Genomic DNA, 17,323 nt, shown 5'->3' with positions numbered 1-17,323 from the left:
TCTCTTGATTCAATGCAATTTGCTGAGAAGTCCACAGTTTCAGCTGTCTTTCAATGTTGAAAGAACCCAAGGTAATACAGTTATTGACCTCTTTAAGCCACTCCCAGCTCCTTCAACTTGTAACTTGCTGAAGAAAAAACCCACTGTCAACACATAATCTCTCTCTAAAAACTGTCAGATCAATAATGCTTTTTTCTAGCAACCTTGCAAACACTCTCTACTTTGTTGAATAAGCAAGCTACATTTTATCTTCATCAATGGTCATACCTTTAGCGTAAGAGAGAAACTGAAGATACAAAAATTGTGTTGGGAAAGACAGAAAGCTTGTTCCGCACATCAATGCACTTAGCTGTTGGGGTATTCTGAAGAAAATTTTTCTCCAGCTGCCCCACACTCAGTCCCTATGTTACTTGAATTAGACTGATAAATAACTAGAAGACTGCAAGGAAATCCTTTTCCCTTTGAAATTTACCTGCTGTAAGGTTAACAACAGATGCAGTTCCTGCAGTGATAGCATCAACCTGAGAGTGTATTTCATGTTTTGATTCATCAACCTTGTTCTGAACCCATACTCTTGATGCCTGAAGAGCAATAACAAAAACAGGAATTAAGGATTGCAGTGAGGTTCTGTAAGAGGAGATACTATGTAAATCTCTTGTTCTTTCATGAACCTATAAAAGTGAAACAGAGGACAACCGAGACCTTAAAGAGAAACGTGAAGGCAAGCATTTCCTTTTGCCAAATCATTCACTACAGATCTGCTATCATATTTCAACAGCTGCCCTTTAAAGGTAAATGCCATAAACTGTGCATCCGTGAAGGCTAAACACTCTTGACTGACAGTCCCCCATAAGCAATAGTCTCTTGATCAGTCCTCCTGCCCTCACCTGGACCAGGAATGCCAGGATTGTATTTTGTTCTTATTTTTCAAGTGTCCAGGAGGCAGTCTCTCCCACCATAAATATTGCCCATAGTTTGCATTTAATTGTACATATGGACATGAAACAAACAGGATTCCAGACATGGTTGTGTAAGGAAGTCTGCTACATCTAATCTCAGAAGACTGATTAGAGTAAGGTGGAACACTATACATGAATTCCTTAAAGAGAGCACAAAAATTTTATCTCACTTTAAAAGCTTTAGTAATACCACTTTAAATCCAGGGACAATGACTAAACTCATCTGCAAACACCCCAAAGCATTAAGATCCATTTCTGTGAGGGATTAGAGAAACTCACCATGTCCTGCCCTAGAGGTGGTAGGTTATCAACTTCACTGAGGTCAGCTTGTGCCTGTTGAACAGCATGCATACTGGTATTAATAGTCCCCATCAAGGCCTGCTGAGCCGAGGTCTGAAAGGTAAAACGAGGAAATGGCTGCGTGCTACGCTCCAAATGGCACTTCAAGAAGATGCTACATATGCATGAAGAGACGGTGAGTGACAACAATCCAACAATCACACCAGGCCATTTCAGATAGCTAGTTTTTCCCTGGTGCAATGGAGAAAGTAGAGCTCCCTAACACTCCTCTCACAGTCTTGATTCTGCCTGTGCCATTTTATACTCCTCTGTACTTGCACACTTATAAAGTGCTGAATTTTCTCAGATCAAACAATGCCCAACAGATATACACAAAAACACAAAGTGTCTTACTGACTTGCATTCTAGGAATATGAACATGAAAACTGAATTTTCTTCTAGGATATCATTATCGATTTCCTGGAACAGCCTACTGATGTAGTCAAGGACAATTCTAAAACTAAATTTTCATCAATATGCATAAGCTAACAGAAACCTGAAGGTTTTTAGGCAGAGCAAGATGGCTATCTGCATTGGGTGTCTGTGGCAAGGTTTTGGCTGCACGTGTGGCCTCTGTGAGAAGAGGCCAGGGGCTGCCTCATGTCCAGCACAGCTGGTTCTAGACAGCTCCAACAGACCCGCCACAGGACACAGCTGAGCCCAACAGCCAAGCTGGTGGCACCTCTGGGAAAACATGGGTAAGGGCAAAAAAAAAAGTTCAAGAAACAACCCTGCAAACACCAGTGTCTCAGAAGGATGGGGAGGAGGCACTCCAGGCAGCAGAGCAGAGATTCCCCAGCAGCCCACGGGAGAGACCACGGTGGAGCACGTATTTCCCTGCAGCCTGTGGAGAAGGCCATGCCTGAGCAGATATCCACCCTGCAGCCCACAGAGGACCCTACACTGCAGCAGGTGGATATTTCCCTGAAATAAACTACAGCCTAAGGAGAACCCACACTGGAGCAGGGTCCTAATAGAAGCTGCAGCCTGTGGAGGATCCACGTTGGAGCAGGCTCTCCTGAAAGGAAATCCAGCTCATAGGGGACTAACACTGGACCCAGTTTTTCCTGAAGGACTGCAGCCCATAGGAAGGACCCACATGGGAGCTGGGAAAAAGTGTGAGGAGGAAGGGGCAGCAGAGGGACTGTTATAAACTGACCACTTGGGAGCAAGGAACAGAATAGTCAGAAATGAAGAACTAAAGTTGAGTCTGGGTAAAAATGGGGGTGGTGGAAGGTGTCTTAGTTTATGTCTGTTTCTCACCATCTAACTCTATTTTAACTGACAGTAAGTTAAATTCATTTTCACCAAGTTGAGTCTGTTTTGCCCATGAAGGTAATTGGTGATCTCCCTACCTTTGTCTTGGCCTATATTCAGATAAAGCTTTTTTATCTTATTTTCTGCTCCCCCCCACCATCTTGTTGAGGAGCAGGAGTGAAAGAGCAGATGGGTAGGCATTTGGCAACCAGCCAAGATCAACCCACTACACATACTACACTTCTAGTGGTACGTCATGATTGTGATTATATTCTCTACAGCCTGTTTAGGGCATTTGATAGTCTTTTAAATGAGAAAACTCAGCATCAGGTTTAAGCCTGCTAAAAAACTCTACACTGGTGGGCTAGCAATAAGCTAAATGTAAGCCTTTTTCTTAAAATTGCTTACTTTTGCTAGCCTTTAAACCTTTTTTCCTACCCTTTGAATACTAGTTTAACTAATTGGAAGTAAAAAGAAGGCTGGAAGAGCCGGCCTTAAAGAAAATGCGAAAATAAGTCAAAATGGGATACCCTAAATATTCCAAGGATGCTCAAAACTTATGTTCAGCAGGATAGCCAGGAAGTCACACTCAATATACTCCTCCTGCTCTTAGTAATACGTTTAACATGCTGTTTCTGACCACTTGCAGCACAGACAAGTTTCAAATGCAAAAAAAAAGGTTTCATATACAAAACAAGGAAGTTCCTCACAAGCGGGGGCATATGTCCTCTGTGCATCTGACCAATAGTGACTTGTTGCTGGGGAGAAGGCATGATGCCAATGTTGAAAGTCTCTGGGCCACTGGACCCTGAACGCATAACGGCTGGTAGTGCCACAGAGCCATGCTCCACCTTCCCTGTTCGGTTGAACTGCTGCTGCAAGATGGTAGATCTAAAAAGGAAAAAAAGGAGAAATCCAACACAGAGAGAATTAGTTAGCTCCTGCAAATCAAGTCCTGTCGGATGGTTCTTTCTCTACATTTTCAGATTGCATTTCATGACATTTGGAGAAGCTGGAAAACTTTACAGTTTTACTTTCTAATCATTTTCTAACCTTTTTGAAAAAAATTAATCTAAGGTTTCTGGCAGATCAAATTTTAATAGCACTAATGAGCAGGCACCAAGGAAAGAAGGTAAACGTGCAGTTTTGATATATGTGGTACAATAGTTTTACCCCTTTAAGATGCATGATAGACAGAACCAGAACAAGGTTTATGGCATAACAACTGCTTTGCTTCAGTTGTATCATAGGCTGATCAACAGAAAATAGAAGCGTGAACCCTGTGGAGCTGCGTTTTGCAAGCAAACCCTAGATTTGGGATAAACACTAACATTCTTTCTTCCCTCTTTATACACACACGCACACACAGTACTTGCTAATAGTCTGGCAGCCTATCAGATAATGGGCTGGAAGGCAGGATCCTTTCAAGAATAACGAAGTTACTGTCCTCCATGGTCATGAACTGCTTTGCCAGATATATACTGCTCATATTTAAATATGGTTCAAGCTTTAACAGCTAGAAGCATTGACAGAAAATTTGGATTTAACAGCAACAATCTGCTGGGGAAAAAAGTAATTTAAATTGTGAAAAATCTTGTATTCATCTACGACAATTTTTGGGCTTTTCTGCCCCGCACTTACTTAACAGTATATTCTGGAAGTGATTTGGAAAGGGCAATGCCAAAATAAAGCACATCTGAACATGTGCGATCCATCAAAAGTTGAAATTTCACATAAGGCCACATTAAATATCTCCTATAAACTGTATGTTTAACAATAAATCAAATAGACTTTTCACATACACACTGTTGACACTGCCATCCTCAGTGCGCCAAGTGGAGACTTGAGTGGCTCATTACAGCTTATAATGTCACAAACCTACTTCTATTCCTTCACTGCAAGGAAAGGTTTAATACTCATTTTCAAGAGTACGGCCAGCTCTGCAGTTCTGCTTTTTGCTATATTCAGTTACTCTCCCATCGGATCCATAGTCTGACCTACTAGTACCAAAATCTCACCTTTACCCCCACCACCCATCTGACTAGCTTGGCTAAAGTGGTTTGGTGAAATAAGCCACCTCTGTTCATGACACAGTGTGCAATTAAACTGACAAGAGTCAAATTTACTGGAAACCATGGACCTAGCAGACACAAGCAACTAAAACCTTGTAAATCCTAGGTGTTTGCATGAAGATCAAATATCTAATAGGGTGTTTTCAGCTCTGCATCATTCCTCCACCACCCCAGCATTTTACTGAATTCCAGCCTGTGTTCCTCTGTTGAAGGGTCAAGTTACCACTGGTGGTTACCTTAGCCAACAATTTTGCAACAAATACCTGCTCTTCAACCCTTGAATGAAGCTAGGAGCCTACTGAATTGCCTGGGGATAGTACTTCCTTCTATTGAAATAATAATTCCTTAACAGTAATAACTTTACTATTGCATTTGAAAAAAGCTGCCACAGCTAAAAGGTGTCACTCTTAAGTAAAGGGCATTTCCTCCTGTTGTATACACTCACTTCTTAGGTGAAACAGATTCTTCCAACATGGTTGATTCCTCATCACCTTCAAGCCCAAATCTATCTTTACTTTGTTTCTGGAGGGGAGGGAAAAAAAAAAAGTTAAACAACATGTGTTGCTTTTTGCTTTCTCTCCACTATTTCCTTGCCATTTATCAGAAACCTAGTCAAATAATCTGCAGTTCTGTCCAGTGCTGAACACCATGCTTTTTGGCAGTGTGTGACCTCCACCTCAGAAAAGGTGCCCTTCAGCATCTAACAGACCAGGTTCTAAGCCCTCACAGATTAAGTGTATAAAGGAAAAAAGCCTATTGGTGCTGTTTTCAACAAAGGTATAAAGAAAGTGCTGAGATACTATCTTTTCTCACAGAAAAAAATGTTCTGAGGACCGAGTGATATGCAACAATAGCAAACCCCGGCACAGATAGGACACGTACCATCCCCTTTTCCCATTCTCTTCTAACTCAGGAACACCAGACTGACTCAGGTAACTAGAATTCAGCTAGAAGTCATATTTAGCATCCTGAAATATTACTATGTGGTGCTACATATCATTAGGAAATGCTTGTGTCATGGTTTAGCCCCAGCTGGCAACTAAGCCCCACGCAGCCGCTCGCTCACCCCGCCATGGTGGGACGGGGGAGAGAATCGGAAGAGTAAAAGTGCTTGTCCATAGGAAAGATGATAAATTTAATACTGTATCCAAGTTATTTTACCATAGTTACTTCAAACTTCTGGACAGTCTGCACATCTGACTTTTTGAAGTAGTTTTTAATGTAAAAAAGTACATAAAATACACCTGGTGTAAGACAGGTAAATATACACAAGGAGAGTAAGTCTAAGCTACTAGAAACATCAGGAAACTACTGTAAGTCATGCAAATAGTGCCTTGTAAAAACAGTCTATTTCTACTTGTGACCTAGTGCAAAGATACTGTCTGCTTTCTACCTTGTTACAAGAATTGTAGTAGGAATGTATATATTTAAAAAAACAGAGAAACATCCACTATGACCTTGAGCACTTTTCACGGGAACTCCTCCTGCACATCTATACACCCCCCTCCTGCCCCCAACTTTCTCCAAAGAAGTTCTTACTATTATAGTTTGAGTTTATGCATGAACTAAAACTGCCTATTTTCGATCCAAGATTGTGCCTTACTCCCATAACTAATGTGAAAAAAAAAATCTAGATTAAAAAATGGTAAAAGTAACTCAAGTTCAGGGTTCCCTGTCAACTGATTAATGACCTATCACTAAAATTGCAGCACAAGAGGGGTTGGAGGGTGGGGAGCATTGCACCAATAATACTTTAGCAGAAAAATTGTGCCACCAATCCACACAAGAACAAATGAGTTGGAACAGTCTGAAACACACCAAGAATTAACATTCTGCAAAGGAGAGCAATAAACCATACTTTGAGGCATGCATCACAGAGAGAACGTGGGCTCGACAATTGGAAACTGCATGCTTCTCATACGCATCACGGGTGTTTATTACTTAACCTGTTCCTAATTCATTCTTTTTAAGACTGGCTGTGTCAGCAGATTGTAAAGAAGTCAAAGGACTGTAAGGGAGCGGAAATATGCACATCTGTATTCTATCAAGACAGAAAGGCTGCTTTTGTTTGGCGTTAGAGAGAAAAGCTACTTTTGAAGCTTAAGAGCTAGAATCACGTTTTAAACCAGCTATAGAAACCTGCAGTTTATTTATCATTTATTAAATCTGTGACTGGCAGGGAAAAAGGTATGTACTGTGATGAATTCTGGCAATCCTCCTCAATCTCTGATTTCATAACACTTGATGTTACATCCTACACTGTTTGCATGAACAAAGGCAATAAATTCTCCTGAGCTGCTTAGTTTTCTGTCATTTCTTTACTATTAAAATCTATTACAGCAAATATGATGTAGTTTGGTTGAACCTTACTTAAGTAAAAATTTGTCAAGAAGCAACCAGTGCTATTTGAAACACCTCACTTTTCTATACAACATGCTTAGAGTATGACTGTTCAGCTCCACATTTGTTGGCAAAACTGTTTGTTTTTCTTTTTGCTGTTGCGCCTATTTGCTTGTGAGTATTTTGAATGCTGGAGATGCGCATCAGCCTCTCCTCTCTCCTGGCAGGCACACTCCATAAAAAGTTTCAAGATAGTCTGGCCTCTTCACAAACACTGATTTTGTCCCTCTCTCTGTACAACTGAGATGTAATTCTTTGCTTTACTGATCACAGTATTTTTAATGTAATATAATGATTTTTAAAAAATATTTTTTTTCTTTCATTTTTGCCGAAAAACGTTCTCAGCTTTGATGCATTATATACAAGACCTGCTAGACAACTATTGTGTAGTCCTTAATGTAGTTTTAAATGCTGCTTCCAGGGGATCATTTCTTCCCACCTGATTCACCACTTTGGTCCATAGCTTAAAATCCACAGGTGAAGCTTTGGACTCTTTTCTGGATATACACTCATAGGCACCAATTCACCTTCCAGACAGAAAAACAAAGTCCCAGCATGCTGTACTGAACCTGACCCATACTACCGCTATAGTTAACAGTCTTGATATTTTCCAGAAGCACCCATTTAAGTTAAAGGGAAAGAGCTTGTATTACTTAAAGGTAAAAATTAGTAACGTCAAAACATAAGATACAACACTGATTCCATGAAAGAGAACTGCGGCTTGCACATTTGAGCTTTTGCACTGCTGTACAGTGGTTTTTACTGCATTTTTACTACATGTCAGCTTAATACTATACCTTCTTTAGGATGATATCAATGTAACCTGCAATTAATTGAGAGATCTGTTCTCCTTCAGTGGTCTGTACTGAGTAATAGCTTTCCTGATATTCACCAAAATCCTGAAGGAAAAGAGTGGGAGGAGGGAGAAACGCTCTTTGAAAATGGCAAATAAATAAATGAAGAAACAGTACCAAATATGAGTGAGAGAATTCAAATTTTAAAATTGTTCGCATAGACATTTCATTATATCCAACTATAAATGAAACTGCTCCAAGATTCTAAACCAGGGTGAGGAAAGGGGAAGGATGCTTTTTATTGCAGCTGAATCATAGATGTTTCATAAATTGAAATGCCAGAGTCTGACTTTATCAGACTCAGTCACTGAAGAATGGGTAAAAGTCTTCAGTATTTTATTTTAAAGCATAATCACCCATGCAATTGGAAATTAGATGCACATGATTAAAGTGCATATAATTTTCTAGCCCCTGCCTCTTGCTCTACCACTTTAAACAATCTTTTCATATCCAAATGCAGTGGATACGGACCAAATAATTAAAACACCATCACATTCATGCAAGCTCTTTAAATCCGTAATTACCAAATGTATTAATGAACCATCTAGCTCTATTTATGCTCATATTTTGCAAGTTACAAAGTGCATTATGAATGGCAAGCATCCTAAGAGTTTAAGTAGGTGTGAATAGTGATGTTTTCTTAACTGTTTTAGTCATTAGGCGCAGAACAGATTTAGGAAGTATTTTTGGAAAAAGATTTAAACAGTACTTTTGAGGAACTGGTCCATCGAGAAATATCAAAATATGGATTGACCCTAGACACCAATATGGGCCAGTTTATTAGTTTAGGTCTCAGTGACTCTAATGCTAGAAAATTCGGATAGAACAAGTTACATTAAAGAAAACTGTTCTGAGTCCATCTTCCTTTCTCTTTGCCACATAGATCCCTCTTCCTCTGAATATATACAAAAAGATTACCAGAGTAAAGCTTTTAGGTGAAGCAGCCCAGCGTTTCACAGTTGTCAGTGGCCATTCCTGCAACACTTCCTTGGTCTTCTCATCCACACGCATCACCGAGTCTTTGGTGACACCCAGCAAACGAGGAACCAGCTTGTTTTTGCCTTTCATTTTTTCCTACAACAAGGTGTGAAAGATTGTTTTTCATTCAAATGGAGATTGCCGTAGGAGAAAGGAAAAGCATGATGGAATATACTGACAAAGGCAAGCAACTGGCATGCAGATGAGGACAATTTAAAACTCCAGGCTCAGTTTGGTCACAGACAGTGATTTTCAGGCAATGCATTAGCATTAAGGAGCTCTGGTCTTTACTGGATCTTTACTATTGCAGTTCAAAAGACACTCCCTTTTCTTCCTCCTCTAGCAAAAAGCAGCATTTTAGGGATTGTGATAACAAATCTTTGGAAGTTACTTCAAAAAAGAAAACATGATGGGAGTCCTTCTAGACACAAGACTTGCTCTGTAAAAACCATATTAGAGAAGCTGAGTGGGAAACTGGCATCAGGAGGAGTGAGAATTTAGGTTGCACTCAGCATTTCTCTATAAAATTATAAAAGTAAAGGAAAGGAAGGCCCCCTGGGGCTGATAATTAGGCAAGATCAGCCCAAATTTGTCCCATATTTTGGATTTTAAGTCTTAGTTTTTTTCAATCCATGAGAACATCCTACCCCACGCAAGTATCACAAGGAAGGGGGCAGGGTCAATCTGCATGCTGCCAGCTGTCCAATTTGTTGGACATTCTGCCTCTTTCGTTTTCCAAGGTTGCAGAGTATAGACCCAAGAATAATTTGCTACATAAAATCTACCATAAAATTGAAATGAATCCACATATCCCGTTCCCCTGAATTTATGTAGGCCACAAAGAATCAATTCCTATTTACATAGTAGGTCATTTGATAGACTTTTAAAAAGACCAATTATTCCTTCCAGCAGAAGCTTCATGACATGGTTACTTGATTCAATTATTGTTTGCTTTAAGCTATGACACAAGAAAGCAAGGTATTAATGAAAAATACAAAGATATTTTGACCTGTTACCATACAGCTTAGCTACACTGTGTTAACAAACCCCCACTGAATTAGCAATTGTTCTAAACATGCCTACTTGGTAGTTTTAATATTTTAGTTACTGAAAACTGCACATCATAACTTTAGTAAAGCTTTTAATACACAGCTCTGTTAGAGTTGAGACACCTTTCAGCATTAATGGTGCCTAACAAGACATATTCCCTTAAAGGAAGCAAGAGAACAAGGAGGTCTTTCAAAGCGTGCCATGTTAATAGTAGCATCCTCTGCACATTCTTCATTGTATTTTCACCTTCATTCTGCTTCACTAGAATTTGCGGATGACTAAGTACTTTAGGAAAAGGCAACCTATTGATACTCAGCTCCCCACAGAGATTCTGTGCTGTAACTGTGGGAACATAAGAATGAAAACGTTTGCCTAAATTTAGCCTCCTTTCAATTCTATGTCAGTGGATACTGAACACTCGGGCATTGATGCTTCAGTCCCATTTTCACAGTAGAACATCAGTATCTTGGTACCAAATTGTTTCAACAGCCTTAAGACCATGACCTCTTTTGCTGTAGGGATTAAAAGAAATTAATCATGCAGCTGATGAAGTTGTTCCTCAGATGCAGTTTTTCAGCATGCAATTCATATTATCATTAAACTTCTAAAGAGGAACAACTTATGAGTTCTTTGTGAATATTTTTCTGAAGACAGTACTTTGTTGGTAATCAAAAGAAAACAGGAGAAATGTCAGTTTAAAATTAAATCATGTCAGACTCAACTTTCTTTCTGGAAGCGGTATGACAAGGATTTAAACTGAAATTATAATTCTATTCCACGTAGTAATTTACACTTTTTTCCAAATGCTACTTTCAGACAGAAGGCCAAAAGAACATCTTTCACCTTTGCTTAGCACAGAATCTGAGGTAATACATAACCAAGCATACAATAAGGTCACAGCAAGACCTACATTACCTTAACAAGAAAAAATGACACTCCGTAAGTCCGCAGGGAACGGGCTAGCTTCACATACTTCACTTTGGCTTCTATTTCAGTCATCTCACCACAGTTTTTGTGTTCCTGCAATGAGAGTTCAGTATCACTTAGGCAGAAACAATGCTGACTGGAAACAAACAAAAAAAGGGTATAGCTTTTACCTGTTTAATGATGCTTAGTTAATAAACATTACAATTAGAATATTTGAAAAAAATACTGGCTAGAATTGTTAGTAAGACTGTATCCCATAAGTCCTCACACTGGAGAACGTAAACAACCTGTGCAAATGGAACACTCCTCTTTGACCATGATCCATTCTATCTGTGCCTCAAATCAACAAGCACGTTTAAGCCACTTCTGAAACAGTTTAAAATTCTAGGTATTGCTGCTATTTGACACCATTGGAATTCATATAATTAATGCCTCTTTACTCAGTGTGTTAAAATAATTTCAAAGACCCAGCATCCATATTTTTTTTCCCACAAACAGACTATTTATTCCTGCTTTGTGCCCAAAACTTTTGATTTGTGAGAGCCTCATGCCTTGTGATTGACCATTTCACGCCTCTTGTAGGCATTTTCAATGGGCTTTTTTTGCCAGTTGCACAGGTATCCGCATTTGTTTCCATCACATGAGAAGAATTCTACAGGTGAGGAAGAAGCAATGATTTTTCCAAATAGTTCATTTTGAAATACTCATCTAGGTGTGTCTTGTAACTCAACTTCTATTTATCCTTTAAACAATTTACTCATTAGTAAACTTCATTACCTGTAAGTAATGACAACTACTAATATTACCTATTCAAACTTCATCTCAGCATCTGCTCTCCTACCCTAGACCTTTCTGATATTTAAATACTGTTTGTGGGATTGCCTGTCACGCCCTATCTTCCTCTCATTCTTCTGAACTGCCGGTTGCCACCTCTTTCATGCTGACTGATGGCAGCAGGGGGAGCACCAACAACATGGGGAAACACTTTCCCACTCGAGTTTAAGTTGCCATCTTGACAATGTTCCACGGAGCAGCAGTGGGAGGAGCAACTGCAACTGCAAAACCCCTTTTGCATCTAAATTCAGCACAAAGAACACAACCAGGATCCTGAAACAGCAAGGAGCTCAAATGTAGTCATTGCAGATGGAATATCTGGTGAAAATCACCTGCCAAATTCAAGAATTTTATAACTCAGGGCAACAGCTGATTTTTTCAAAAAGACAGCTTGCTTATTCTACTTTGCTGTTGTGTCTTTGCCCAGCATCAGTGCCCTCACTGATGAACTTCCTGTCTGTGCACTGCTGTATGTGATGACTGAAACTACTTAGAGATCGTATTTGACAAGGGCAAAAAAATCACGTGCAATGAATGGCATGATAGCAATACTCAGAAGTGAATGAATCTTCTTTCGGTTAAACTGCAACATCACTGCCACCAGCTAAAGGTATACAGAAAAGCGTTAGACAACCTCATCTACAAGGAAGTACTACAAGCTGCAGGCAGAACAGCCTTACTGAGCTACAGAATTCCTAGACTGGGAGTGGAACAGACCAGTTTTGTATGTGATCTGTTCCTGCTCTTCAACTTGTCTCCCAAGTGGAGATCACAGGTCACTGGTATGTCCTTCCAGAAGCTGTATGACTATTTCAGCTGTTGACCTCAGAATTTTTCAACTTACATTGTATTGCCAAACTTGTATTTCAGTAGGCACAAACGTTTAGTGTATCCACAGTACTCAAACTCTGAGACCACTTGCAACAGTATCACTACATTTTATACTCAACTGTGTGATTCCCAGACACATCTCGAACATTAGCTAGCAGAACTCCATATCACTTGAAGCTCATGCTTGAATAATGAAGGCATGAAATTAAAACTGTTTTTCCTAAACGTGCCTCTATTTTAGTACAAATACACATCCTTACATTTTAATGCAACTGAGAAAAAGATCTTAAGAGTATTGAATACTGACTCTTTTCCTTTCAACAGATTACACTGAATAATCATCAGTGAAGAAAAAAGGACCAGGACAATAAATCTGCTGAAGAAACAAAAGCAAAGCTGTCAGATTCTTTACACTTGCTTTTCTGATAGTTACATAATTCAAGTATATATAGAGTATTACACCTGTGAAAGCTCGTATTTTTCTTACACAGGAAGTGAAACTATAGTAGGTTTTTCAGCCTCACAATTACCTGAAATATTCTCTTTTCAGCCCCTCTTTGTTTGGTATATTCTTTAGGCAGGAATTCTTTTAGGCTGGGAAAAAAAAAAACAACACAACAAACAATTCCATAGTTAATGGCGCCTTCCTGAGGAGGGATACTTTTTATGCTCCTTTATTGGCATTAAGTCCTGCAAGCTTCCTAAAATGGGCATAAAATATCTATGCAGTGAACAAAACTCGGAGTGGGTTGAGAGCAAGAGGATACCCTGCATAATTAAGAAAAACACTTTAGTTACAACCCCATGTAATACCTCTTCATGTTTTAAGAGTCATCAAAAGCAGATAATAGCTGGGACACTTCCCATTCTTAAACTGTATGATGTCCCTCAGCAGCTCAGAGGTGTTCACATCTAAATCCAAATACAATGATTGTAATCTCAGGGAAGAAGGGGACATGAAAGCCTGAGTCAGCTCTGTGTCTGAGTTCTGATCACTGCTATTACTTTCCAGTAGCACTTTGATTTACTGACATGCAGGACCAAGTTCTTCCTCTGCATCTTCCAAGAAATGTTAGAACACTAATATTTTACTGAAAAACTGCAAAGCCATTTATTTAAATGGACACTTAATACCAGTCACCATCTCAAAAACAGTGTCATAAATAACCAGTCCTAATTTCTGCAGCAGATAGATACAAAGGGTCTCAGAATACAAAGTAAACTAAGCAAATTCAGCCTCCATGATGGAGTTTAGTCAGAAAGAATCTTCAAACACACCACTTGTACCTCCTTGCTGTATATTAAAATAAACCCTTTATCTCAGCCAAATATCACCTCATCTTGAAGACATATCAACATCATGCTTTAAAAAACATAAGTTCTTTTCTGGATTGCACCCTCCCATCTTCATACTCTGATGAAACTGTGTCATATATTCAGCGGTTCATTTTCAGCCTGAATAAACTTCCACAGTTAAAAAAATTGGTTTCTAAGGATGCCCCCGACTTTGGACACAGAGAAAGTATGACTGGAGAATCTCCTCATTTTGATTTATTCAGTAAGCAAGCACACTAACACAGAAAGCTAGAACTACCCACTATCATAGAAAGCTACAAGTTTCGAGAAGGATGGATTTTTTTAAAAAAGATTGGCAAAAAATTTGCTCAGCTGTTCTACAGGTTGGGTTTTTTTTGTTTGTTTGTTTTGTTTTTTGGGGGGGGCGGGTGTTTGGGGGGGGGGTTGTTTAGTGTGGTTTTTTTGTTTTTCAACACAATAGCCTGCCATTACAAACAACAAACAAAATAACTCAAAAGACTAAATCGGAATTTTGTGCTTTCTTCCAAAATACTGAGAAGAGTATCACTCATTTTGTTCTTTCCATAAAGCTCTAGCAATATAAATCAAACTAAGAACAACTGTTCTTGCTAATCTTTCTTCCAATGTTCCAGTAGTTACATCTCACTAATACATGATAATGTAATCTCTTTTCAGAATTTATTTACACAGACACATCATGGGGTAGGGAAGGCTGGAGAGCCAAATTAATTTTGTAGATAAGGACTGAATACAGCTTATTACCCTAAAAAGCTGGTGCGGTTATTCTGAAACAACTGGTGCCTTTATACAGAATTTCATAAATTCAAACCAGTTTGGTTAAATTCACTTCCAAGGCAAATGAAAACAACAAACAACAAAAAACAACAACAATAAAAAAACCCAACAAAAACACCTCCCCAAACCACAGTTAAACCCAGTTTAATTCTGGAAATGGATATAGATAGAAAAATGATAGTTATCAAGGCACTTCCAGTTCTCATCTTTTATTAACCAGAGTTAATCTGTTCAGATATTTGTATATAGATAATCTATCGAGACCATTATATTTTTAAGCATGTGTACTTACTTTGTTAACTAATATACCCTTTAAGAAGACTCTGCTGAGCAAACATTATTTGGAGCTTCTTAATCAGCAAGAGTTAGGAAAACAACTTTGCACTTTGTCCACTAAGCACCACTTGGTATACTCCTGCACATGTAGCTGGCAGCTAGATTGGATGCTTTTTCCTTGTGTCACCTTCCATTATTTTTCAATCAATAGACAAGTAATCATCTCAAATGAAAGGGTGAAATCCTAGCTGGAAACAGACCGAAATTATTTTAATGCTACCTATAACTAAGATACTTTCTTTACGATGCAACGATAGTTTCACTTTGTTTAGCAGCTTTTTTAATGGAGTTAGCAAAAACAGCTGGAATATATTATCATTTAGCCTTCTTAAATCTCTTAATTACACATTATTACAATGGACAATGAACTCTTAAAAAAAAAACATCTAATAGCAAGCAGTGTTTATTTAACTTCATTTACTGTGAGTTTGTTCCTAGAGTTCTTAAAAAAGTTATACGAGTGCAACATATTGTTTTTCATGAGTATAAAAGTATATCCAGTGTTATTAAAAAAGGCAGTTTAAGACAGTAAAACAGGCTAGATTAAAGAATTGAGTTTATTGGTTACCAAGCGTGCTTGGAAATAAAAAGCTTAAGTGGGCAGTTTGAGCTGCTCCTTTCCTATCTGCATATGAACAGTACGAGTTCTTTATTAGATATTCTCTCAGCAAGTTTAAATACAGTGTACCTCTGTAGGTGCAATGCAAAACTTCACCTGTGCGGAAGGGCATGAAGAAGGACTATTTGCAATTTGATAGTTTAAGAGTTTTCACAATTTACTTTGGCATAAGCTTCAAGGAAATTCCAATAATCAATACCAAAGTCTTAATAAGAAGCAGGCAATAATCTTCATCTGTGCCAAGAATCATTTATCAATGACAAAATAGGATACAAAAGATCTCTCTATAAAAACATATTGCAGATAAGGGAAACGAAATTAAGCTGTTTCAAAACAATGCTATGAAATACTAATACTAGTCTGTTACATGATGTTTTCTGTATGAGCAGACACAGATTCTCCTTAAGAGAATCTGTAGCATGTTCAGATTTCAGTGGTGAGTGAATGCAGAGCTTTCAAATGCATTTCACATAATGAGCTACAGCATACAGTTTACAGAAAACATAATTCCTTTCATACTTGAAAAGAATCAATGCTCATCCACCAAAGAATAGGAAATAGTTGGATGATACTTAAAAAAAATCTCAATCTTTTTCAAGAAAAAAACAAGTTTTTTCTGAAAGGACGAGGGATGCATTTTCAGAAAAAGAAAAATCAGCATTTATCTGAACTATTTATATATATTGTTCATAATGAGTCAGGAGCGCTTGGCTTGTTTAGACTCACAGAACAAAAGCATGAGGTTTCACAAAACAGCTGTCATGAAGGCTACAGCCAAATGTATACAACGTTAAATCATAAACATACACACTTGAAATTTGAAGGCAATGACTAGGGACTTACAGTTCTGGAGCAGGATTCTCTACAGAGGACAAAAAGGGAATTACTTCTAAATGAGAAATCCTTAATTTTATGAAACTGATTATACACCAGAACAGTGAGCAATTACTGCAAGGCTTGATCCTAATACAGTCAAAGCCCACTTCAATGAAAATAAACCTATAGTAGAGAAAATTCCCTGCAGAAAATAACAATGTTTTAAATTTTGGAATTCTAGTTCTAAATGATTTCCACTGGAGTATCATTCTCTTTCTAACATACAGTTCACTTATTTATGCCTTACGCCTATTTGGATTAAAAAAAAAAAAAAAAGTACTTTATATGTGTTCTGCCTTTATTCTGTGATGGACTTCAAAATATTTAGCATTGCATACAAAGCAGAAATATCATCCAGCCAGCAGTTTCAGTCCATTAATATATGGGAGCTCGAAAAAAGAAAAAAAAAAATTTTTATACTGAAAGACCAAGTAGAACACCTAGAAGAACCTAGAAAAATTTAAGCAACTGAACTCTGTGCAGCAGTTTGCAAAAAATGATGGTTAGGTTTGTGGGGAATTATTGCTTTAAAAATTAAAAACAACTATTGCTGGCAACACCTAACTCTTGAAATCATTACCATGACACAACATTAGCTTGTCATGAGGTAATACTAAAACCACTAAAAGTAGTGGTTTGCTGCACGAATACTCTTGAGTGGACAGAGAAAGGAAGAATAAGAAGACAATGGACAAATCCCAGAGGAAGATCGTTGTATAACTCGTCACAAGTCTAGGGAAAAAGAACCATGAGTACACTGAAGCTGTTACACTGAGTCCCCATAATTCTTAGACATCAGTAGCTCTATTAGGAAAGGTTCACAGGCCAATCAGTAGCAGACAGACACTACAAAGAAAAGCTGATTATTAATCGGAACTG

The 17,323-nt window shown here is 38.3% G+C and overlaps 1 protein-coding gene across 1 annotated transcript in view; it reads right to left on the bottom strand.

The window, feature by feature from the left end:
- Positions 1-17,323, bottom strand: part of TLN2 (talin 2) — a gene marked incomplete at its 5' end in the record, with an annotated part of 110,433 nt that overhangs the window by 84,348 nt on the left and 8,762 nt on the right. The window contains 8 exons of the mRNA XM_082004923.1: positions 473-581; positions 1,239-1,352; positions 3,266-3,446; positions 5,073-5,149; positions 7,825-7,926; positions 8,800-8,955; positions 10,825-10,929; positions 13,032-13,095. Of these exons, the coding sequence (XP_081861049.1) occupies positions 473-581; positions 1,239-1,352; positions 3,266-3,446; positions 5,073-5,149; positions 7,825-7,926; positions 8,800-8,955; positions 10,825-10,929; positions 13,032-13,095 (908 nt within the window). The remainder of the gene's footprint in view (positions 1-472; positions 582-1,238; positions 1,353-3,265; positions 3,447-5,072; positions 5,150-7,824; positions 7,927-8,799; positions 8,956-10,824; positions 10,930-13,031; positions 13,096-17,323) is intronic.

Source organism: Phaethon aethereus, assembly GCF_964289735.1.
Source record: "Phaethon aethereus genome assembly, chromosome: 12".
NCBI lineage: Eukaryota > Metazoa > Chordata > Aves > Phaethontiformes > Phaethontidae > Phaethon > Phaethon aethereus.
Note: the sequence above shows the minus strand (reverse complement) of the source record. Positions and strands in the feature narration are given on the sequence as shown.